The sequence below is a fragment of the Tursiops truncatus genome, chromosome 19, assembly GCF_011762595.2.
Source record: "Tursiops truncatus isolate mTurTru1 chromosome 19, mTurTru1.mat.Y, whole genome shotgun sequence".
In the NCBI taxonomy this organism is placed as follows: Eukaryota; Metazoa; Chordata; class Mammalia; order Artiodactyla; family Delphinidae; genus Tursiops; species Tursiops truncatus.
The window spans coordinates 58,090,908-58,115,296 of NC_047052.1; the positions used below are offsets into that span (position 1 = coordinate 58,090,908).

The 24,389-nt window shown below is 48.2% G+C and overlaps 1 protein-coding gene, 1 long non-coding RNA gene and 1 other non-coding gene across 8 annotated transcripts; 2 read left to right on the top strand and 1 right to left on the bottom strand.

Moving 5' to 3' along the window:
- The first annotated feature begins 2,004 nt into the window (after nt 1–2,004).
- ZNF274 (zinc finger protein 274) lies at nt 2,005–24,389 on the top strand. The gene is made up of 7 exons (XM_019928929.3): nt 2,005–2,497; nt 3,240–3,366; nt 4,137–4,232; nt 18,187–18,669; nt 21,368–21,459; nt 22,503–22,629; nt 23,048–24,389. Exons 1-7 carry the CDS (start codon nt 2,387–2,389, stop codon nt 23,959–23,961), a joined length of 1,950 nt encoding a protein of 649 aa, XP_019784488.1. The 5' UTR covers nt 2,005–2,386; the 3' UTR covers nt 23,962–24,389.
- LOC109548935 (uncharacterized) lies at nt 6,899–15,851 on the bottom strand. 6 transcript variants are annotated; one of them, XR_012328260.1, is made up of 4 exons: nt 15,448–15,850; nt 13,802–13,866; nt 12,812–12,944; nt 6,899–7,708 (listed from the first exon to the last, which is right to left on the bottom strand). It is a non-coding gene; the product is annotated as an uncharacterized lncRNA (long non-coding RNA). The 6 variants fall into 6 exon arrangements; XR_012328258.1 differs by having other exon boundaries at nt 12,812–13,866; nt 15,448–15,851; XR_012328261.1 differs by having other exon boundaries at nt 12,812–12,939; nt 13,802–15,849.
- On the top strand, nt 10,347–10,452 carry LOC117309322 (U6 spliceosomal RNA). Its single transcript, XR_004523610.1, has one exon. It is a non-coding gene; the product is annotated as a U6 spliceosomal RNA (small nuclear RNA).

The following is a 24,389-nucleotide window of genomic DNA, read 5'->3' on the forward strand; positions in this document are numbered from 1 at the left end:
TTATTCTATACCATACAAACAGAAAAAACTGAACTTCCAAGAATGCTCTCTTTCTTAAGATGTTAAGGCCTCCATCAAACTTGAAGGTGAATCACTGGACGCATCTCTAGTCACATCCAAAACAAAACAATAATATGGCTAATTAATTGCCCAGTCATACTACCTAGGGCTATAGAACATCAATTTTTTTAAAGTCAAAGTATGGAAAAGAGGCCTAAATTATTTAATGAATGGGATGTTGTTTTATCAACAGCCAAGTAAAATCCAGGGAAGTGCTGTTAGAAGTAAAGACATCTGCATAGTCTCTAAATACTAATATGCAAAAGTCAACAGATATACTGTCTTAATTGCAACAAATAAGATGAACAATGTGCAGCCTGCAGGTGGATATTCTCCACAGTGGCCACAGAAATTAACAACTCCTGGAACAAGTTTAGCATGCAGTGGACAGGATGATCCAAACAGAGGCACAGGGCTGCTGAAACCTGCTAGGAAACCCCAAGGAAGGGGAGAAAGAATACACTGAGCCCTGGGTCAGAGTAGGATAAGACAGAACCAAGCACCAAGGAGGAGAGAGGACATCAGAGCCTGGGCCCTGGAAACTAAGGAAGATGAAAGGACACCAAATACTGGACTCTGAGGAAGACATGAAAATAATTTGTCCTGGGCTCCCAAGAAAGATGAGAGTGGGCTGGGTTCAAGGAAGAAGAGCACACACCGGGTCCTGGGCAGCGAAAGACTTCTCCCATTTCCTAGATATGGGCATCTCGCTCATAGAAGAGGACACGGGGTAGAGAATCCTGTCCAGCCCACTCCAACTCCCTGATTCTTTGCTTAACCAAACATCAGACAGGCTACCCTTAACTTTCTCCCCAGTAAGCCCCATACGTGTACTTCCTCGTAGAATCCCATTTTAGCAAGAATCCTAAGTCAGTTTATCACGAATTCCTTACTCTTGATATCTGATCAAACTCCTCATCCCCACTCTCTATCCCAGGTGATATCCCATCACCTGGGCCTGCCTTCAGTAAAAAAGCCTATTATCTTGGTTCAGCCAGAATCCCCCCAGACTTGATGTCTCCTTTTCTTCATTTTCTATCCACCAGTATCCCACTCCCCCAATCCTAGGCCATAAATCCCCACTTATTCTGGTTGTATTCAGAACTGATCTCAGTTCTACACTGGAGTCTCCCTTCCCCGGTTGCAATAGTTTATTGAACAAAATCTACTTTCACCGCTTTAACTTCCGTCTAGCTCTGGTTTACCGTAGACAACAGCCACGCCCCCATCCCTGTGTCTTGGGTCCACTTAACTCTGCCCATCGCACAACTTGAGTAGACAGTCCTGACCCCCACTCCCCTCCCTGGGCCTGGAGGACATTTAGTCTCAACCTCTGCACACTTTGGGGCAGGCCCGTCCCTCTTTTCCTCCCAGGACCTCCGGCTGATTTCAGTCCCGTCTCCAGAACATTTCCCACCCTCCCAACCCGCCCCTTTTTCCTCTCCATTAGACGTGGACGCACCTTTAGCACCGCCCTCTTCCCAGAACTTGGCAAGACTTTAGCCCCGCCCCCCCGCACTTCCGGCCCGCCTCGCCTCCCCCTACGTTGGGTGTGAGCAGAAGCTCGCCCCGCCCCTCAGCACTTCCGGCCCTGCCCCGCCCAAGCTTCCCTTTATCCACTTCCGGCCGGTCCCATGCGTTAGCAGCCCTCGTGGCAGCGTGTGGATCCCTCCCGGCCTGCGTCGTCGCCCACCCAGGTGCTGTGGCCCAGCGGCCTGACTTGCCCCTCCCAAGGCCTCCTCCTGCCCAGCGGGACCGCCGAGGGCGCTCTCCCCCGCCTGGGCTTCGCCCGCCGCCCCGAGTTGGCCGGCCAAGATGGCCGCCGCCCGCTAGGTTGGGCGCACCGCGCCGCGGGGGTGCCTGGGAGTTGTAGTCCAGGCCGGCGCGCTGACGCACTTCGCCGCGGGCCGACGGGCGCCATTGTGCGCTGCGCGCGGGGTGAGTGCGGCGGGAAACTTGCGCCCGTCGGGGGTTCAGTTCTAGGGCCGCTCCGCGGGGAGCGCCGAGCCGCGGCCCCTACCATACCAATCGTAGCAGCCCAGAGCCAGCCTCGCCTGCCGTCCTTCCGCCGTGTGGCCTTTAGGGGCAGTGGGAGTCGGGGACTCGGGGCCCAGAGGACGCGGGGCGGGGCCACCCCCTCCCGGCGCTTGCGGGCAGACGGGGGCGGGGGGCGATTCCCTCTCGGTGAGGAAGGTGGGAAACCGTCCTTTTGCGTGTTCAAGAGCAGGTGGAGACATTCCTTTAGGGCGTCTTCCGAGGTGGGGAATGGACTTGTCATTTCCTGTTGATTGGGCCGAGGGGGGCGGGGGGCCTTGGCGTAGCGCTCATGCCCCTCCCACCTCCCAAATTCGACCTTCTCAGGATTCTGCCCACTCCCACGAGACACGTTGAGGAAGAGGAAGGTATGGCCACCGGGCTTCCGACGGCCTGGTTCCGTGTGAGTAGAGGCTTCTTTATGAGTTTGAGTCTACCCCTGGATTTGGGAGCGGGGGTGGCGGGCTGATGGTGGGACACCACCTTCCCTGAGATGCCCCCGGGCCCCGTAGCATCTCGGGAAGGGGAAGGGGAGGGAGAGTGGATGGGAAGAAGAGACCCTAGTTAGTGGAGTGATAACAAGTTACTTTCCAAGGGAGTGGTTAGAATAGAGGTCCAAGTATGGGGGATACTAATTTACCGTTTAAACTGGGGGTGGGATGGGGGTATGCATTGTCAGGTCTAAGCAGGGATCAGGCTTATATTTAAACAGTACTTTGGCATTAGAGCTTAGTCCCTGAGAGAAGAGAGCTGAGGATGAATCTTTGACAGGTGAAGGAAGTAGAAGCAGTATGGGAAGTGGGTGGGGGCTGAAGGCTGGGGTTTGATCATTCAGCTCACACAGTCTCCTAGCAGGAGGTATACACACTGATACAAATGTTGGAATCCCCAGGTCAACAAAAAATGGAGAGGTTTTCAGAGAATGAAAAACCTTCTCCAGCCTCATGGGTTGTCTTCCTTGCTGTGACCTGATAGGGTCAAGCTTGGGTTTGCTGTTTCAGACAAATGCAGGAACTCATGATGAGACACACCTGGAATGCTCAGGTCACCGTGTTGATTGTGCCTACATGTGCTCAGTCAGCCTCCCCTTCCTGTCAGCATGGGTGACAACAGGCCCTGGCTGAACACGCACCTGTGGGTTTTAGGAACCAGTGATCTTTGAAGATGTGACCCTGGGTTTTACCCCGGATGAGTGGGGAATGCTGGACCTCGAACAGAAGTCCCTGTACAGGGAGGTGTTGCTGGAGAACTACAGGAACCTTGTCTCAGTGGGTAAGGATGGCCTCTGTGTCAATAAAGATCTGCGCTTTGCAGCACGAATGTGGTGCCTCTGAAGTGTGTGTCTGCTTCGGCTCAGCCTGCAGGGATCCGAGTTCAAATGTCAAGGCCCTGGAGCCTGAGGGAGAGGGCTTTACTTTGTACCCATTGGAAAAGGGCAATTTCACATATAACTTCTGAAGCTTTACCTAGTCCATCCGTCAGAGGCGTTGAATACCAGGGAGGTGGGTCTATCAGGAATGTTTCCAGATGCCGCAGTGGATGTTTACTGTGTTTGTAACAAGAATTTCAGGACGGGGTGTCTGTGTCTGACAGCTCAGGAGTATCATCAGAGACCCTCATCCTTTCCATCTCTCCATGGTTAGCGTGAAGTTTTCCATTCTTAGGTTAGTATATGCATGGCCGTGATGCCAAGCATCATGTCCATGTTCAAGGCAGAAAGAAGGAGAGACGGCAACCCTGGCTAGTTCTCTTTCTACAGCTGTCATACAAAAAAAAAATAAAAATGCCTTAGGCCCCCAGCTGACAAACTTCCCTTTGTGTCTTGCTGGCCAAAACCAGGTCCCAGTGCCTCCTTTACTGGCAAAGGAGTCCAGAAAAGCAAGCAGCTGGCAAATGGGATGGGTAGGGTTATTAACACTGCCCTAGACCAGAAGTCATGCCCTAGCAGGGGAGAACACAGGGACAGAATCGCTACAGCAGGAAAGTATTTTCTCCCAAACACAGACCCCCGCCCCAAGCACTGTCTCTTTTCCCTTGGGCAGAACATCAGCTTTCCAAGCCAGATGTGGTGTCTCAGTTAGAGGAGGAGGAAGAACTCTGGTCGGTGGAGAGAGGAATTCCTCGAGACACCTTTTCAGGTGAGAACCAGGCACATGGGAGTCCTGGCACGGGAGTCCTGGTTAGTGAGGAACTAGTGTCTTAGAAAAGGAGGTGGATGGGGAAAACCCCCAGTGGGGTGTTGTGATGAGTAGCTGCAGACATGCTGAATCAAGCCCTGCATTTTCCTCTGGCTTCAGAATCAGGGTGTACTGCTTGGTTGAACATGAACATGAACCTGTTGCCGGTGCCATGTTGGCAACAGGGGCTCCCTCACCCTGCTTCACTCATTGTCTAACTGCCCTTCCATCCTGTCATCTCCAGTAACTGGTGTGTGTCTCTGGCTAGATTTTTTAGATACATTTACATTTATGGATATATGTTTGTTTGGGGAGGTGTTTCCATACTCAGTGCAGACAGGTCTGCATCATTCATTTTAACAAATGCAAGTGTAGTCCACATTTGATTTTTTTACTTTCTTTGTTTTTTGCGGTACGCGGGCCTCTTACTGTTGTGGCCTCTCCCGTTGCGGAGTACAGGCTCCGGACGCGCAGGCTCAGTGGCCATGGCTCACGGGCCCAGCTGCTCCGCGGCATGTGGGATCTTCCCGGACCAGGGCACGAACCCGTGGCCCCTGCATCGGCAGGCAGACTCTTAACCACTGCACCACCAGGGATGCCCTGATTTTTTCACTCTTGATGGACATTCAAGTTGTTGCAAAAAACTTCCTCGCATACTTTTTTTTGCACTCAAGTTGGTTTTTTGTAGGTAAGGATTTCTAGAAATGGAACTTAGAATCAACCAAGATGTAAGTGAAAAAATCTGGTAGCAACAAACTGCTAAGATCTTTTAAAATACATATAGCTGCTCAAGAACATGAGAGCTTTTCCTTTTCATAAGATACCAGCGATTTATAGTCCTCTTTTAAGATTTTCAGATCTGATGGGAAAAGATATGTTCAGTTTAGTTCATATTTCCCTCATGAAGTTGCACGTATTTTCATAAGTTTACAGATCATTTGTATTTTTGCTTTTGTTAGTTTATGTGTTTTCCCTTTTCCTATTTGGTTTGTCTTTTGCGTGTGTGTGGTCAGGAGGACTCTATATACTATATGTTATGGATGTTAATACTGCAAATACCAGTCCAACATTTACCTTTTTTTTTTTTAAAGGGCTTCAAATGCTTGGCCTTTTTATTTATTTATTTATTTATGGCTGTGTTGGGTCTTCATTTCTGTGAGAGGGCTTTCTCTAGTTGTGGCAAGCGGGGGCCACTCTTCATCGCAGTGCGCGGGCCTCTCACTATCGCAGCCTCTTGTTGTGGAGCACAGGCTCCAGATGCGCAGGCTCAGTCGCCGTGGCTCACGGGCCTAGTTGCCCCGCGGCATGTGGGATCTTCCCGGACCAGGGCTCGAACCCGTGTCCCCTGCACTAGCAGGCAGATTCTCAACCACTGCGCCACCAGGGAAGCCCCAACATTTATCTTTTACCTTTATTTAGTCTCCATAAAGAAGTTTTATGATTTCAGATATTTCTTCTTTCAAATCTGTCTTTACTCCTATTCTAGGTTTCATGTCATACATAGGCAGGTTGTACCAATACTTTTGTCAATTCTGGTATTTTTGTGGGGGGGGTAGCTGTTTCCTATAACTGGGTTTCCTTGTGTATATGATGTGGGGCACAAGTTTTTTCAACACCGTTTTCTGACTTGGTTCTTCTCATTATTGGAAACGCCGTCTTTATCACAGACTTAATTCCCGCAGTCATCACCATGTGCAGGCCTTCTTGGCCCCTTATGCTCCCATGGTCTCTGTCAGTGTCTGAGTAAACACCATATTGCTGTACTTACTGTAACTTTACAACAAACTTGGATAAATGGTAGTTCCTCTCATTATTTAAAAAAAACAACACATCTGTTTTCAACCAAATGAACTCACCATCAGCTTGTCAGGATTCATTGAGAAAATCTTGTTAGAAGGTGTCTTACATTTGATTGGATTCAGACATTCCTTGATGCAGAACTGGTCTCAGTTGAGTTTTGGCACAGGTGTACAGAGGGATGTGCTTACCTCACTGTGCTAGTCAGGCCTTCCAAGTGCTGCTGGGAGTTCACTGTAGTTGCTGTTAATCTGCTCAGGTTAATCATCCCTTGCAGTCTTCCTTAGTTGTTGCAGATGAACCTGTCATGCTGCTAAATTCTCTTATTATTTGTAACAGTTTTGTTAGAGTCTCACTAATTTTCTCAGTACAAAGTCATCTTACTGGCAAGTATAAAGGAGGAGGCAGTTGTATTATTTTACTTCATTTGCACGATCATGTAATTGCATTCATGATTATGATTATCTGGTACTTCCAAAACACTGGGCTGAGAGTGTGATGATTTGAGTATCCGGTCTTAGACTTAAAAGGGCAAGTCTCTAGGTTTTGACAAGCATGCTGCTGGATTCTGTGATTCAAATCAGTTTTTATCTGGATAAAGAAATAGTCACCTCACCCTTTCTAATAAATGAAAATTAGTAATAGCCCCAATTTCCCTCCTCCAAAGCGACCACGGGGATTTTCTCATTTGAACAATTAACAGTGACATAATCATAGAAGTGCCCTTGTTGTAATGTGTTGCTGGTGTCTGCTAACTTATTTTTTTAGGGTTTTTGCATCAATATTCATAAATTAGGTTGGGGATTAGGTGGTTTTCTTCTTTTTGTTTGTTATTTTTGGACACTTCTGTATCAGAGTGTACTGGCTTTATAAGGAGAACTTTGGGTGTTCTGCCCGCCTTTGTTCTCTGCTCTCATGAAAGTGGCTTCGGAGCAACCTGGCAGTCTTCAGCTGTGAAGCCTGCACCTGGCCCCATCTTTGGTGATGACCTTCTGTTTGCCACAACATAGACTAGAGTCTTCACTGAGTCTTTGTCCCCCTTTCCTGGACTCCTTTGTTAGCCTGATGGCTCAACATTAATATTTTTTCTTTTCCATATTCACGTCATTCCTTTCATTCTCTACAGTGAAAACCTCCCTTCTAACCATGAGCACAGGTCACTAAACCAAACCTTACCTGGAAGGTCCCCAGCAACACAAGCACTTTGTATTCACCCAACATGGTTTCTTTCCCCCCGGTTGATCCAGCCTCCTAAGGTCTCTTCCCATCTTTGTGGCTCTGGCTTAGGTCTGTGTCTCATCCTCTCTGGAACTTAAGTCCCATGTGGGCAAACCTCCCAGGCATGCAATTCTGGATGGTCTAGTAGTTTCCTAAATCTAGCTGCTGTCAGGGGGCATTGGGCGCCTATGGTTCTGCACATCTCAGGGGAGCTGGCTTGACAGGTGACAGGAGATTCAGGGGTGGTGCTCCAGAACGAGAGACCTTGTGCAGGGAGGCTTACCAGGACAATTGCAGGCTAGGCCTGAGGTGATAGGTGCTTAACACGTTTCTGCTGTGTCACAAAGAGTCCTTTATGTGATTTTTTTTCTTCCACTGCTTCCCCTTTACTTCACAAGTATTTGTGGAAGGCCTCTTGTGTCCTATGCAATATAAAAACAAAAACAAAAAACTGTACACTTAGGTAGTAAGCCAAAGACCTAACATAATCCCTGCCATTGTAGACTCCTTAGTCTAATAGATGACAGCCTTCTACAAACAAGCTACATAGATATAACTGTGTAAACACAAACAGTGGTAAGTACTGAGAAGAAAAAGAACATGGTGTAAAGTAGGGAGCAATGGGGAATTACTCTAGAAGAGTTGGTCAGGTGACAATGCAGGGGTGAGATTTAAGCCGATTCCTGAAGAAAAGAAAGTCAGCAGACATAAGAGTGGTGGGGAAGAGCTTCCAGATACAAACACCACTTGGGGTTACTGTGAGAATGGAGCAGGCATGGCACATTCTGGGAATGGAAAGTCACCCACTGGGCTGGGAGGAGGTAACCGAGGTGTACTGACGTGCAAGTTAAGTTTGGCAGAGCACACAGCGCTTCCACTGTGAAGGGGGTTTGATTTTCATTGAGTACGTGTGTGGTGTGCTTTTCACAGCTCACTCTGTGAAGATGGAAGGGCACAGACGGAAGCAGGCAGCAGGCTGTGGTAGCATCTAGGGAAGAGGTGGCAATACCTGGCCTGACAGCGTAGTAGCAGGGTTGGGGAGAAGCTGGCTCCTCCCCATTCGTAGGTGGATTCAGTGGGGCTAGTTGAGTAATTGACCCAAGAGAGCAAAGGAAAGGAAGGTGCCAAGAACTGCTCATAGGTGAAAGCTTCAAGGGATTTCCTGTGACTATTCTTTGTAACATATGTATTTACTATATATATATTTTTTTAACGTATCAGTATTTCATTTTAAAAATACAATAACAGCGATATTACGACCCTGGAATTTTTGGCATTAGTCATTGACATGGTTAAGTCTGATAAAGGCAGAGACTTTTGAAGGGTGGAAATAGAGGTTTTCTTTGGTTTTTATTTTTATGTTGAAATAATTTTAGGTAAACAGTTAGTTGACTAGTACAAAGAACTACCTAATAGCTTTCACCTAGATCCAAATGTTTTTAGAACTCTCCCATGTCTTGACTGGTTCTGTTAATGAAGTATGAATGAGGGGGGACTTAGAAACACCCAGGTAGAGGTTTGTAAAGCCAGCTGAATGTATCTGCCTGGACCTCCTCTTGAGGCAGTACATAAAAACATGGGAATCATAGGTGTTTGGAATGGCCTGCTTTACTATTAAGAGAACTTCTCATCTCCTGCAGTGGTCTCTTTCTCCCAGCACTAATGTAGCTGTGCCTCTCCTCAGTGCAGAGAACTGGAACTGAATGAAAGCTAGGCCTCTCTGATGCAGCTCATTTTGCATGTCTTCAGCTCTCCATGACAGTAAAAATGGCAGCATAGGCATTGGTTGAAGTAGAAGGGAGACTGGATAAATGCTGAAGACAGGTATTCATCTTCAAGAAGGCACTAATTTGAAGAGATGCTATGAAGATAAGGAATGTGGAGAAATACTTGATGGCACTCAAATCTTCCACCTTCTCACTCAGTGTTCTTCAATAAAGTATTACTATATGTGTGGTTTGGGTGGAAAGCTTGAGACATAATCTAGATTTAAACATTAGGAAAGCAATAAAGACACTATTTTGAAGGTCATGACTGTAGGAAAGCCTGAAGGATATTTAACTTTTTTTGACTGGTTAAGAATTTAAGCAGGAGAAGAGCCCTGCAAATATGAACGTGGCAACTCTCAAATTAGTACAAACATCAATAGAAAAAAATAGCTTGTACAAGAAGATTTTTTTGTTGGGAGGAAGAGAAGGAAATTCTTCTCCAGATTTCATCCTTTGTGTAGCCTGAGAGGACTCACATGGGCTATATAAAACCAACATGTGGGGGATGTAGGAAATCAATTGTTTTATACAAAGGATAATTCTTTCAAGAACAAGACTAGTGTGAGAAAGCCTATTCTCAGCTCAGCCTTTAAGAGAAAGCTCACACAAGAGACCCTGAATGGAGGAAATCCTTTTCATCGTGAGTTTTCAACATGAGAACTCAAACATGGAAGAAATCTCAGGAATATAATCATAGCAGGAAAGGCTTCTGGCCTGATATAGTCTGATTTGAGAGAATTCATACTGGACAAAAAGTTCCAGTTCTGTTCAATTTGAAAAAATTCTTATACCAAATAATTATATCTGAGAACTCTGAAATCATGGGAACATGACTGCTATGGAAAGGTTTCATGAATAGCTCTCTTTTTCAGCATCATAGAAGTCATACTGGAGAGTGTCTGAGAAAATAATTAGTGTTAGGAAGGTTTCAGGAGTCACAGAACCCACTGGCAAGAAGCCCTTCAGTAGGAGTCCTCATTGTGTTCAGATCAGAGGACTCATATGAGAGTAGACTCTCAATGCAATATGCACAGGCAAATCATTAATCTTAGCTCTCACCTTATTTGACAGAACAACAGAAAAACTTACACTGAAAAGAACCACACTTAATAATATAAATGAAATGTCTCATTGTTTTTATGTCAGATAGGTCATAAGGAAGGCGAACTCTGCAAAACTTTGATCACGTAAGGATAGCCATCCCTTGGTATCCATGGGGGATTGTTTCAGACTCCTATGGATACCAAAATCCGTAGATGCTCAAGTCCCTTATATAAAATGGTGTAGTACAGTGCTCGCTTTGGCAGCACATATACTAAAATTGGAACGATACAGAGAAGATTAGCATGGCCCCTACATAAGGATGACATACAATTCATGAAGCGTTCCATATTTAAAAAGAAAATAAAGTGGCGTAGTATAGTCAGACATGAAGGGTCAACTGTACAAATATATAGTAAAACATTCTGTTTTTCCAATTTGGGTTCTATTATCTATCTGATGTGAACATCTAGAACAGATGTTAAGTAGCATGGGTGAGAGCATGCATCCTTATTTCAGTTTCCCTTGTAAGTCCCCAGTTCTAGGACAATGACTGACTTTCTAGCTCAGGAAACTGTTGAGAGAATAAATGGTTGGAAAATTTTCAAGAGACAAGAGGGAATCTTCAAAGAGGAGACTCTGAAGACTAGGCCAGGCTCTGAGACAAGAGAGTAGGTAAGGGATGATAAAGGGAAATCTTAAGATACTGCTACAAAGAACTTTGAGAGGGTCACATCCTTGGGGACGGTGCAGAAGTCTACAATCTTGAGTGACCATCAAACATGTTTTGGCAGGAATCCAGCCTATCAGGGTGTGGTCACATACTGTGCAGTCTTTATTCAAGAATACTTTATGTTCTCTGTTATCATCCATCTATGTGTTCTCTAGGACCATGTAATCTTAATCCTTTTATCTGGGGACCACTCTCTCTGGTGTCCAGATACAGTCCCTGGAGTAATTTCAAAGCCTGAAGTGCTTTAACTGTTAATTGAATAAGAAGGAAAGTAAATGAACTAAGCATTTGACTCAAACCTTTTTTGGCGAAAAAATACTTCCAAAAGTCCTGAGGGAAAATAAGATAAAAGCAGGAATAAATGAGTCAGAAATGAAGAAGAAAAAAAGCCCATTTTCTGGATAGACAGAATAAATAAAAGGCAAACTAAAAACCTATACAGGGAAAAGAAACTCTATTCAGATATTCAGCAATACATGTAGTTCTCATTATAGTACTTTACCCAACTGTTATAAAGAATAAGCCAGCTCTATGTACTGATATGAAACAATCTCCAAGAAATATGTATTTCTTAAAATATATATCTTTAACATACATATCTTCACATATATAAAGATATATAGATGTACATGGGTTTTTTTTCCTTAAAACTATACACACACCAAGTATGAATGTGTCAATTGGTTATCATTGGGAGAATACAGAAACTGATAGAATGTAACTGTCTCCCAAGAAGGAAACTGGGTGGGAGGGTGACTTTCCATTTTTAGAGGTGCTGCCGGTAACTATGCTTATAAAATGGAAACGACTGTCTTCTTCCTGCTATGTCACCAGTTCCTGCCACAACGTAGGTGCTCAGTAATTATTTGTTGAGTACAGGAAAGAACCAACAATAAGATGGAAAGATTTCTGGAAAAGTGTAAAGTTGGCAAAATTGGTCCCAGGAGAAATGTAAAAACCAACTTTTTCTTAGAACAAAGTGGCCAGTTAGTTGTGTTTCTATATTGACCTGGGCAGTGAATATTTTCCAGCTTCCTGTTAAAAGATAGTTTCCATGGAACATGAGCTACTCAATGACAACACAGGGTGCTATGTTAACAGGTTCTTCTGCAATGTATACATAGCATCGTTCTCACCAAAGCACAAAATGAGAAAAATATTGAAAAGGAGGAAATATTTGTAGCTTGTAACAATTAACACCTTTTTTAAAAAAAGCTAATCCTCTGAAATAGCTATAAGAGTTGAGCAGTTGCAACAGATTGCAAAATACAGAAGCGAATAGCTCTGGCTTATACCAGGAATAACCAATTTAACACAGATAGAGGATAGATTTTGTGAGTGATACTTTTTTGAAATGGAACCTAAGAATAAATTGTTAATGAGCAGGCTCTATTTGGAGAAAGTTATGTTAGAGTGCCATGGAAGACTTAAGTAAGTACTGTAAAAGCACTGACTTCTTTTGAGAGCTTACAAAGGCTAGAAGTGTGTGAAGTCCCTTTCTTAAGTCCTATAAGTCCTCCACAGAAGTGCTGCTGTGGGAGCATGAATACAAGTCCCTGACCTGGCTGGTCTGGGAAGAAGCAGGTGGGGTGCAAACCAAGTGTCCTCTTACCCCATGGCCTGCTTAGGCTCCTAAGTAAAAGATGGGAACTTTGTAGCAACAGCCATCCTCCCATGGTAACTTCAGATGGGACACTCACAGTGCCAGTGAGATTTCCTGAAATTTGAAATATGGGTAAATCCAGACATAAGGCTAAAAGGCCCAAATGTCTTGGTGAACCGTTCACCAAGGCACTTAGTAGCTGTGTTGTGTCAACAAATACTGCTTGAGCACCTGCCAAAATGCCAAGTACTGTTATAGGGGTGGGTCACCACGATGAACAGGGTGGAAAGGCCCCCTGTCTCACTAGGCTTACATTCATTCTAGAGTAGCCACTGGCACTTGTGGCTGATTAAATGTAAACCGACTAAAATGAACTTACCAGTCAGTTCCTTAGTCGCACTGGCCATCTTTCAAATGTTCACTGGTCACCTGCAGCTAATGGCTACTGTGTTGGACACTGCAGATCTAGAACATTTCCTTCACCAAAGAAAGTTCCACTGGGCAGTGCTGTTCTAGAGAAGGTGGAGAGAGAAATTAGTGAGTCAGATACTTTAAGGTGGCAATCAGTGCTATGAAGAAAAATGAAACAATAGGGTATCTATCAAGGAGTGGGGAAGCATGGGTAGGCAATACTAGTTTAGAACTGGGCAGGAAGATAGCTCTGAGATGATGACATCAGAGCTGAGAGCTGGATGGGGAAGGAGATCAAGGTGGAGATGCTAGGAGAGACTATCAGACAGGCAAGTGCAATGACTTCTGGATAAGACACATTTGGGCACGTTTGAGGAAAAGTAAGAATAGTTGCTGTGTGAAGCCCTCTTTGGTGTAAGGGGCATAAAAGAAGAGGGTTTGGATCCCAGCTGCTCCCTTCCCCAGTGTGTGGCCTTGGGCAGGTTCCTATCCTCTCCCAGCTTGGATTTCTTTTGTGTAAAGGTTGGACGCTATTGCTTAGTGGGGCTGTGGTGGTGTAAAAGCCCAGGTCCTGGGGGGCTTTCATGAAATGGTAGCTACTGTTACTGATTCAAAGAGTTTGACTGATGTAAAGATCGTCATAAGTGGCTTTGGCAGATCCTCCTCTGGATCTGGCCTAGGGGTTTCCAATGCACGAGACCCAGTTAGCAGCCTTAGTGGTGCAGTGGGGAGACACGTTTAGAAGGCGATATAGCAGGGTGCCCAGCAGAGCTGAAGAGAGTGATGGGGAAAGGAGAAAGGGTGAGAGCTGGGGGCATCCTGGACAAGGAGGAAGAGGGACAGGGGAGTATGCAACAGGGATGAGGGGAGCTGACCCTGCCCCCGCCCCCCAACAAGCTGGTAAAAGATCATTGTAATTAGTTACTATTATATTTGTGGACTGGTAGCCCTAGTGTACCTGGTTAATCAGTCCGCGTTCCCTAGGAAAGTGGGCACGTGGGCACTATGAAGGAGACAGCTTACCTGGAAAGGAGCAGCAGAGAGAACATGAGAGTAGAAAACGGTAATTAGAAGAAGAAAACAGCAGCTCCCATCAGCCTTTACTATTGTTCATGCAGTACTGGCTTTGGGTCCCTAATCACTTAGGACTTAGGGGAAACTGAGGCCCAGAAGAATTAAGCCCCTTGCCCAAAGGCTCAGTGAATTTGTGTAATAGCCCCCTAGCTAGATAGGGGAGTTGCAGGGGAGGGGACTAAATTGCCCAAATTCCCCCCAGGGTTATTCAGCTGGTGGGTTGAAAGCCAGTACTTGGAGCTGCAGCTGATAGGGATAATTTTATGCAGCCCCAGGCAGGTAGGTGGGAAAGTGGGTGAGTCAGTCAGCCCTGCCTCAGTGAGGTGGGGATCCAGTTTCAGCCTTGTTAGCTGGTAAACACAGCTGTCAAGTGGGGCGAATACTTTTCTGGAACGGACAGCCGTAAGGATTACCTTACAGGTTTTGGGGAGTGGTCCAAGAGATGAGACGGTTAGAGGACTGAGGTGCCTAGGATGACATTTACCCATGGGTTTAGAGGCTTGTGGCCATCTCACATACTGCAGAGCACCCTGTAGGTGCTTTATGACAACTGCAGAACCAGTGTCCGCCTGAAGGGCTGCTACAGCAGGGGGAAGGCAAATACACTGGAATCTCAGCGCCAAAAACATCGGCAGAGTTCCTGACATCCAAACCCAGAAAGGCTCTACAGTTTAAAACTGTAAACATTTTCAGTGAGCATTCAATGCAAGATTCTAAGAAAACACCCTGGTGCCCCCGAGGATAAGAGGAACTAAATATATGATCAAGATTAAAGGAGAAGGGGTGGGGATGGAGGGGATGAAGTAGAATAAAAAGGACCCAACGTGGTTTTTTTAAAGGAAAAAGCATTAAATAAAAATTCCTCTGATTAACCAAGGAATACAAAACGGAAATTTCAGAACTTAAATAGCTATGAAGCAATACGGAAAATTAAGTTTGTTCTTAAGTGTCATGCATGATTATTGCTCAAAATGGTGCCTGTGGCCCAACACGGAGCCGCTAGGGAGCCCCACGCCCACCCCTTGTGGGGGCTGCTTCTCAGGCCAGTGTTGCTGAGATTCTGGTATAAACTCCTATCTCCCAAGTTATCCTCAGAGAGAAATTCCAACCAAGCCTTAAGAGCTGTTAAGAGCTGTAAGTGAAAGAAAAGTGAACTAAGCTTTCAAATCAAGAATGACCGGGTGGTGGTGGGGATTACCCTCCAGAAATCCTAAGGAACAGGAAGGGAACTAAATGCTCAAGATAACGCAGATATGAATTGGGCGGGCAAGCCTCCCGATGAAACTAACTCAAAACCTTATTTGGGAGGAAGTGGGGGGAAGAGGTTAGAAGTGAGAGATCAAATGCCTGCCATGATTTTTATCAAGGAAAAAGTCACTTTAAACGTAGGAAAGAAGCGACTGGCAGCGGCCGATAAGCCACAGTATGGCCCAGGACCTGTTTTTCAACCCTGGAGCGCCCAAGGCCAGTCTGGGGTGGCGGGGCGGCCCCACCCGGCACTGGGCGACTCCTGACCCCGAGCTGACTCACTCGGATAGCGCGCCAGCAACGGGCGACGCCCGTGAGGTCCGTGGAGGCCGCCGCCGACCCGAAGTGTGCAGTCAGGAATTTCCGAGAAGGGAAGACAAAGCCGTAAGGAGACAGGGGAAGAATGTGGGGGCGGGGGAGGAAAGTGGGTGGGGAATCCGGGTGGTCGTTGCTCTCGGGGAAAGCGGCCGCGCTCCCCTCACCCCGCGTCACCCAACGGGGAAGACCTGCAGCTCGGATAGGTGTGTGTGGAGGCTGCGTCGGCGTCGCCCCAGGACGCGTCCACCGTCGCCGGGGAGGCCGGGAGAGAACGCGAGTGGAGGCCAGAGGCGAAAGCCCCACCACTGGCCGAGCAGCCACCATCCTGCCAAGGGCCTCAGGCTAACCCAAACCCTCAACATGGCGGGGCCGGAAGTCCGCGGCGTGGAGGCTCCTGGGAATTGTAGTGAGGCGGGTGCCTGACGCACTTCCGTCCAGGCCGGAAGCCGCGGCCCCGCGCTCCTGGAGCTCTGAGAGGAGCGAGTGAGGCTTCAGGGTCGGGGTGGGTGGGGCATGGGCTTTTTACCGCTTCACCCTTTGGAGGAGGGGCCGGGCGCGCTCCGCGGACTCAGCTAAAGCCAGCTCCCCGGCAGCCCACGCTGTCTGATAAGTGCGCCCGGTGGACGATGTGGCAGGTGCTTGGGAGGCCGCAGACGGCGAGGAAAAGCACAGAGGCAGCGTATGCAGGGAGCCGCTGCTCCTAATCGCTTCCTGAGTCTTTTTTTTTTTTTCTAACGCAATTGTAATTACTCCCACAGTAGTGTGAGCAAAGTTGCTCCTGTGCTCCAGGGATAGAAAGCCAAATTCTGACAGCAGGAGTTTGCAGCAAACTAAGAGTTTATTGCGTGGAGACAAGTCTCAGATCCACTCCAACTTGGTCTTTGAGTTAGGGGTGTTTTAAAGGAAGAACTGAGAGTCTAGGGTTAATCATCGTTTTGTGACATTACTTAATCGTGGTTTCAGAAGTCATCATGTCTCTGGTTTAGGATTCTCTGGCTAGGTGGTCCATGGTTCCAGGATCTGTTAGCTCATATTACCGTGAAGAGATAACTTGAATTTGTACTTTAATGATGTTGTCAATCACAGCAGTATTGGTCATCTGACACTGGTTGATTGATGTTCAGTTAGCACAGGATTGAGATCAGCAGGGACAAGAAAGGGGATAAAGTTTTGGATAACAGAGGTTAATCATAAACTCGGCAGGGGAATTGGTTTTAGGGGGACTCATTCAATAGTAATTTCCTGTTCTGCTTTTTACTTCATGTGACAGGAACATTTCTATGTTGTCATAATCCCCCTAAAACCAGTGTATTAATTTTTTTAATGCTTACATGGGAATCTTTCACAATTTTCTTGACCTGTGTTTTAACACTACCTGTGTCTTCCAGTTTTATTTCATCATTTACCACATTGCTAGGAAGTGAGTGTTGTGGAAATAAAGACCACTCAGAGGAGGACATGCAGAGGCTACTTACTCAGAGCCCACCCTAGCAAGGTGGTCAGCCACCGTCCCTTATGTTCGGTAGAGACTAAGGCAGGCTGGGAGTGGGAAGATTCATAGTGGAAAAAAGGAGAAGATTCTGATTGGAGATTATTGGCTTGGGGTCAAAAAGAAAACTCTATAAAACAGAAATCTAACCAAAAATAAATCATAGTCTGTGTTATTTACTTTTTTTAATTTATTTTTTTAAACCTCTAAGTCATTTAGAATTAGCATTTCTTCTTGGAATTATAGAGAGCTTCCCTTAGCATTTCAGGACCATCCTGGAGTTCTGTTCAGCGAATGCTCTGTGGACTCTATGACAAGATCCAGTGTCCCTGCCTTTCCCAGACATCCTTGTTCTTGGCCCCCATGGAGGTGGGATCGGGTTCTATTCCTCTCATGGCTGCAGGCATATACAGCATAACAATTCTTGTTATCTCTTGGTCTTTTTTTTTCCTTCTATGTTGAGATATAATTTATATACCATAATGTTCACCCTTTGAAAGTATACAATTTAGTGGTTTTTACTATGTTCACAAGGCTGTGCAACCATAAGTATGATCTAACTTCAAAACAGTTTCTGCATCCCAAAGAAGAAACCCTGTATCCCTTAGCCATCACCCCAAAGCCCTTCAGTTCCCCCATCTGGAAACCACTCATCTGCTTTCTGTCTCTGTATATTTGCCTATATTGGGCATTTCATATAAATGGAATTATACAGTATGGGGCCTTTTGTGTCTGGCTTCTTTCACTTAGCATAATGTAGTCAAGATTCATCCATGCTGTATAGCTAGACCATATTTTGTTTGTCCATTTATCATTTGATGGACATTTGAGTTGTTTTCCCTTTTTGGCAATCATGAATAATGCTGCTGTGAACATTCTTGTACAAGTTTTTGTGTCGACACATGGTTTCAATTCTCTTTGATTGAAACTCCTGGATCATGATATAACTCTGTGTTTAACTTTTTGAGGAGCTGCCAGACTGTTTTGCAAAGTAGTGTAGCAGTCTGTATTCCTACTAACAGCGCACAAGGGTTCCAATTTTTCCACATCCTCACTAACAGTTGTTACCACCCATCTTTGATAATAGCTATCCTAGAGAGTATGAAATTGTATTTCACAGTGGTTTTGACTTGCATTTTCCTGGTGGTTAACGATGTTGCTCACCTTTTCATGCATTTTTTGGCCATCTGTCTTGCTCTGCTTTTGACTTACAGAGTGTCCTGAGGCTCAGTTGGACCCTCAGTTCCATCCTTTTCCTGCTGGGAATCCCCTGATGAAGATCGAGGTTGTTGAAATCCTCACACTGAACGAGGAGGTGGCTCTTCCCCGGAATGCCCAGATCCGCGCCCTCTATGCTGAAGATGAGGGCCTGAGCCCAGACATCCTCAGGGAGCCCACTCAACATCTGGATAAGCATCCAACTGACCCTGAGACCGCTCGCCAGAGGTTCCGGGGATTCCGCTTTGAGGAGGTGGCAGGGCCCCGAGAAGCCCTGGCCCGGCTGCGTGAGCTGTGCCGCCAGTGGCTGCGGCCCGAGGTTCACTCCAGGGAGCAGATGTTGGAGTTGCTGGTGCTGGAGCAGTTCCTGGGCGCGCTGCCCGGGAAGCTCCGGATGTGGGTGGAGTCGCAGCACCCAGTGGACTGCCAGGAGGCAGTAGTCCTGGTGGAGGATGTGACCTGGATCTCTGAGGAGGAAGGTGAGTGCAGTGGAAGACTGGGGAGACAGCAGTTCCTGTGAAGGCATCTTGGAGGGTGGGGGCGAAGGAACCCCAGGCTTCCTGGGAGGGGTAGGGGAAGGCTGGTGCCCACTCCATCTACACCAAGGACATCTGCTTCCCCCCCCCCCAACCCCAGTTCATGAGTCAGAGCTTTAGATACTTGCTTGCTGACGTGCCTGTCACTACCCCTGGGCCAAGGCTCTGAGAATGGCTTCCTCTCTGGACCCTTTTGTGGAAATGGAAGGTCTCAGGCCCCACGTCAGAGCTGCTGAAACCCTTGGGTGAGGCCTGGCACTGCGTTCTTTAATGAGCCCTCCACACATTTCTGATGGAAGCCAGCAGATAATGTGCTTCATTTTCATCCCTCTGGGATCCCTGCTATATCAATATCAGTCACACAGGTGTTGTATTTCTGGTACGCCTTCTCTTTTTTTTTTTTTTTTAATATTTATTTATTTATTTTACTATTTGGTTACACTGGGCCTTAGTTGCGGCAGGTTGTCTCCTTAATTGCGGCTCGCGGGCTCCTTAGTTGTGGCAGGCGGGCTCCTTAGTGACAGCATGCGAACTCTTAGCCGTGGCATGAATGTGGGATCTAGTTCCCTGACCAGGGATCGAACCCGGGCCCCCTGCATTGGGAGCGCGGAGTCTTAAACCACTGCGCCACCAGAGAAGTCCCCTGGTGTGCCTTCTAACATCATACACTCAGTGGAGGCTGTGGATAAAATGGTGACTGAGATAGACAGGACTCATGGACTTACGAGCTCAACAAGCCTCCAGTCTAGCAAGAAAGATGGGAGTCTGACAAATGAACGTGTGTTTGACGGTGTGGGGTAGAGAGGGTAACGGTGGTGGTGGGCCAGGGGGACGGCACAGGTTCGGGACGTATTTGGGAGCCAGCCTCCGTGAGGCTTGATGTCCTTCAAGCTGAGTTCTGTGGAGCGCAGACCCTGCTCTCTGTGTCTGTGATGGGTACCTGGAAGATGTTTCTTGAGTGAATGCGTGATTGACTGATTGATTTTGATGCTTGAGGAGGAGGGGGGAATCTGAGGCTGGATGGTGGGATTCAGAGAAGAGGGCTTCCTGGAGAAGCAGGTGCGGGGAAGGAGAGGGGCAGGTGGCAGTGGGAGTGGTCTCTTCCACAGGCACCGAGTCTGGGGTGCTGTTGTCTGCAGGGTGAGGGCCCCAAAGTTATCCACATTGGAACCCCTTGAACCTCACATGGCAAAAGTCATTTCCCATGTGTGATTAAGTTAAGGATCTTGAGGTGGACGGATTATCCTGGATGACTTGGATGGGCCCAATGTCAAGAGGGTCCTTATGAGAGGCAGGCAGGAGGGCCAGAGTCAGAATAGGAGATGTGAAAACTGAGGCAGGGGTGATACAACGAAAGTGTCACGAGCAATGTATTTTACATAGCCTCTAAAAACTGGAAGGAGCAAGGAGTATGTTCTCCCTGAAGCCTCCGGAAGGAATGCAGCCCTGTGAACACTTTGATTTTAGCCCTTCGAGGCTGTGTCAGGCTTCTGATCTCCGTAATTGTAAGACAGCAGATTTGTGTTATCTTGAGCCACTGGCATGGCAGCTTGTTACAGCAGCACCAGGAAACTAATATAGGTGCCAGGGAGGCAGTTGTTGAGCTCACTGAGATGAAAGGCAGTGAGTCCGTTTCACACCTTGGGGGTGAATGAAACCAATTAGTGTTACAGGGGACAACAAAAGAGGCCTTCCAGGGAACCCTATGAGTCCTGCGTTTGTGGTCAGCATGTCCATTGAACCTCTTGGGCATGACTGCCACAAGCCTTACACAGAGTGGCCCAAGGGAGAAGGACAATATATTGAAAAAGTCCAAGGGTGATCCAGCTTCAGGCATGGCTAGACCCAGCAGCTCCACTCATCTTCAGGACTCGTCCTCTCTGCTATATCATACTTCTGCTGGCCTCTGATGGCTTCACTCAAAGGCACTGTTTCCATGTAGGGGCTCCCAGGATGGAATTTCTCTTTCCTAAATGTTCCAACAGATGCCCCTTTGGCTCTGATTGGCTGGCTGGGGGGCCCATGTTCATCCCTGATCCAGTCATTTTGGCCAGGAGGAAGCAACGGCCTGCTGGGCCAGCCTGGGTCACATCGTGTGTCCTCCTTGATAGTGGGGTGGCGTCATCATTATAGAAGCCCAAGGACCATGTGAGGACACATAAAGAAAGTCAGACATCGAAGAGCCATGGTCAAGAGGGGCCATAAAGCCAGGCAGAGCTGTTTTCTGAGGTGGAAGAAACTTGGTAAAATTTGCATCAAGATGGGTTTGGGGGAATGAGTCTGGTCCTGGGGCCAGGGGAAGTTCCCCACTCCGTGGTGTAGCAGGAAGGAAGGATGAAGGGGTGGAGGGCGTGGAGGCCGGAAATGGGGTCTTTGTCTCTGAGGAGAAGGTGTGAGGCCAGCTGCTGAGGTGAGCGTGGAGGTGAGGCAGCTACTTCAGGGGAGGGACTGGGTCCGGAACAGTCCTTGGAGGGGAGTGGATGGGACCCGCAGTGGGGACAGTGGTGCCCTGTGGTCACACACATGGGGATTTGGACACAGGCTTTGAGAGAAGAATGAGGGGCACGATAAGTTATGGGTCCCGGAGATAGACGTGGGCTGTCCTTGCCCCACCTAACCCTGCGCTGCCGTCTCTTCCCAGCACTGCCCACCCAGGGCCCCACCGGCTCTCTCCAGACCACAGCTCAGCAGGAGGAGGACATGGCCACCAGGCTGGTGAAGGCACTGCCTGAGGTGAGTGGGGAGTGTCACCCTTTCCTTCTCTGGTCCCAGCATCCCCTGCAGGCCTCCCACAGGCAGGCCTTTCAGAGTGCTGAGTGTGAAGGGCAGGCCTGCCCTCCTGCGACTGTGGTGTCATTGGAGACCACGACAGGGCACAGTGACCAGGAGCCGGGAAATCTGGAGGGAAGAGTGGGGAGGGGCCAAGCGTTCGCAGCCTCGGGCCCAGGCGTCCAGATCAAGGCTGGATCCCAGTTAGAACAAAAGAGGCTTCATCCTTCAGAAACGCAGAGCTGGGTGTTTATAACTGAAACAAAGCCTGGGATTTGCATCAAAATCATCAGAGCTGGGGTGTAGACGAAATAGGACTGGCCCTGTCTTGCTGCCTGTTGAGGCTTAGAGAGCAGCCAGTGATGGTGTCTGTGTGATCTTGGTCGGGGCTTACATCTGGCTTGAGCATAGGAGTGAATTTATCAGCTCTCGTGTAATGAGTGGTCTGGTGCAGGCTTCAGGCACAACTGTATTCAGGGGCTCCAGCCTCTTCCTTCTCAAGCAGGCTCTGCCCCTTTTGGGCAAAATGCCTCCCGGATCCAGACAGAGGGCGGTGGGAAGCCTCTTCCTCCCGGAGTGCTGGTCAGCTCCTCGGAAAGGACTCATCACGGTGCGGCCCAGGCAGCCACCCCAGCCCCAGGCAACCCCTGTCCCCATGGGGAGGGGCTGTTCCAGAATGGGGTATGCCCAGGGAGGTGCAAGACTGGCCCGAGGGGTGGTCTCCGGTGGGAAGTCATGGGGAAAGGGTAGAGGCGGTTTGTTTGTGGCACTCTGTAGTTCCTTGTGAGGTAGGGCTCTTCCTCCAGCCTGGGCCCCAGACTCTGGTTTTGTGAGAGCAGACCCATTGGACGTTTTACAGGCCCCAGTCAGTGTTTCCAAGCAAACCTTCAAAGCTGGGGCATCCCAGCACAGTGAGCTCTGTCGGAATGTCCCCGCCAGCCTCTCTTCTGTCCCCAGCAAGGACTCCCTGACCCTCCTGCTGAAATACAAGGTGTGTGACATTGCAGGAACCAGTGACCTTCCTGGATGTGGCTGTGGACTTCAGCAGGGAGGAGTGGGGGCTGCTGGACCTGACACAGAGGACCGAGTACCACGACGTGATGCTGGAGACCTTTGGACACCTGGTCTCTGTGGGTAAGGCCCTCCACGCTTCCGGGACTGGGATGCCATGGGGGCTCTGAGTCAGGGCTTACACCCTCTCTGGGCCCTGGACATGCCCTCGAGTCCCCTGCACCGTCCAGGGCCTCTAGCTGACACTACATTGGGAGGGATGGGGCTCGTAAGAACAGAGGCAGCCTCAGGTCCAGTGAAGGACCGATTTGCTGTCCACCCTGAGGGTGAATGAGAACAGGGACTCAGAGCTGGGAGACGCCCGCAGCCCTTGCCCAAGCTCGGTGTGCCGCTCTTTGCTGCTTCACTGCTTTCAGTCTCCCTCCCCAGGGTGCATGACTGTACTTGGAAAACACAGCTTCTGGACATTTAATTATGTCGTACTGTCGACCCGTTTTAGCACTTTCTGTTTACAGTGTCTGTACCTTTGTGTTTCTCTCAGGGTGGGAGACTACTCTGGAAAGCAAACAGTTAACTCCAAACCCCAACACACCCGAGGAAGAGCCAGCCTGCCACCTGAAAGTGGAGGAATTCTCGAGGGATGACACCCAGCCCTCTACCTCCGGAGACACCTTGCAGGCTGGGGCCCCGGAGGTCTTGGACACAGCGTTGAAACCAGTAGTGCTCACTCAGGAAAAAACCCTCCCTCAGAAGCCACCCGGTGAAAGCCCCAAACCCCAGGCAAGCACAGGTCCCGACACAAGCCACATCTCCCTTCAGAAGGCCATTCCTAGAAAACGCTTGCGCAAGCGTGACCCCAGGGTCAAAAAGACGACACACAACCCCTGTGTAAAACTTCATCAGAAGAGTTGCAGCAGGGGAAAGGACCAGGAGAGCGGGAGCTGTGGGAGAACCTTACCCCGGGGCACTCAGCAGATCACGTTTACGCGAATTCACAAAGGGAGCCAGGTGTGCCGATGCAGCGAATGTGGGAAAACCTTCCGGAACCCCAGGTACTTCTCCGTGCATAAAAAGATCCACACGGGAGAGAAGCCCTACGTGTGTCCGGACTGCGGGAAGGCGTTCGTGCAGAGCTCCTCCCTCACGCAGCATCAGAGGGTTCACACTGGGGAGAGACCCTTTGAGTGTCACGAGTGTGGAAGGACTTTCAACGACCGCTCGGCCATCTCCCAGCACCTGCGGACTCACACCGGGGCCAAGCCCTACCCATGTCAGGACTGTGGCAAAGCCTTCCGCCAGAGCTCCCATCTCATCAGGCATCAGAGGACTCACACCGGCGAGCGCCCCTACACCTGTAACAAGTGCGGAAAGGCCTTCACCCAGAGCTCGCACCTGATAGGGCATCAGAAAACGCACAGCGGGGTGAAATGCAAGAAGAAACAGCCTACCTCGTAGCCCTCAAGCCAGGTGAAGAGACATCGCCTTTGCAGCCTGATCCTGCAGTGTCACATGAGCGAGCCTGGTTGAGATTCCGGACTGAATGTGGAAAGCCTTGAGTGATGAAGTTCTCAAGACCAAAGGATGACCAGGGAGACCGCCCTGCACCTAAGTCAGTAAGAAAAGCAGTGGGGAGTATCGCTAATGAATACATCAGTTGGAAAAACATTTAATTTTTTGCTCAGTTGATTTGCCATTTTAATTTGTTTGTTCGTTGGTTATTAAAAGTGATATTAGTGAAACCTGAAAATGCTTATAATCTGTTTAAAAAGCCAGGTACCAAAAAGTCTGTGCACTGATATTATATTTGTGGTAAAGTATTTATGCATATGGACAAGGATTGAAAGAGAACCTAGATAAATAAACTATATATTTCTGTGGTAGGA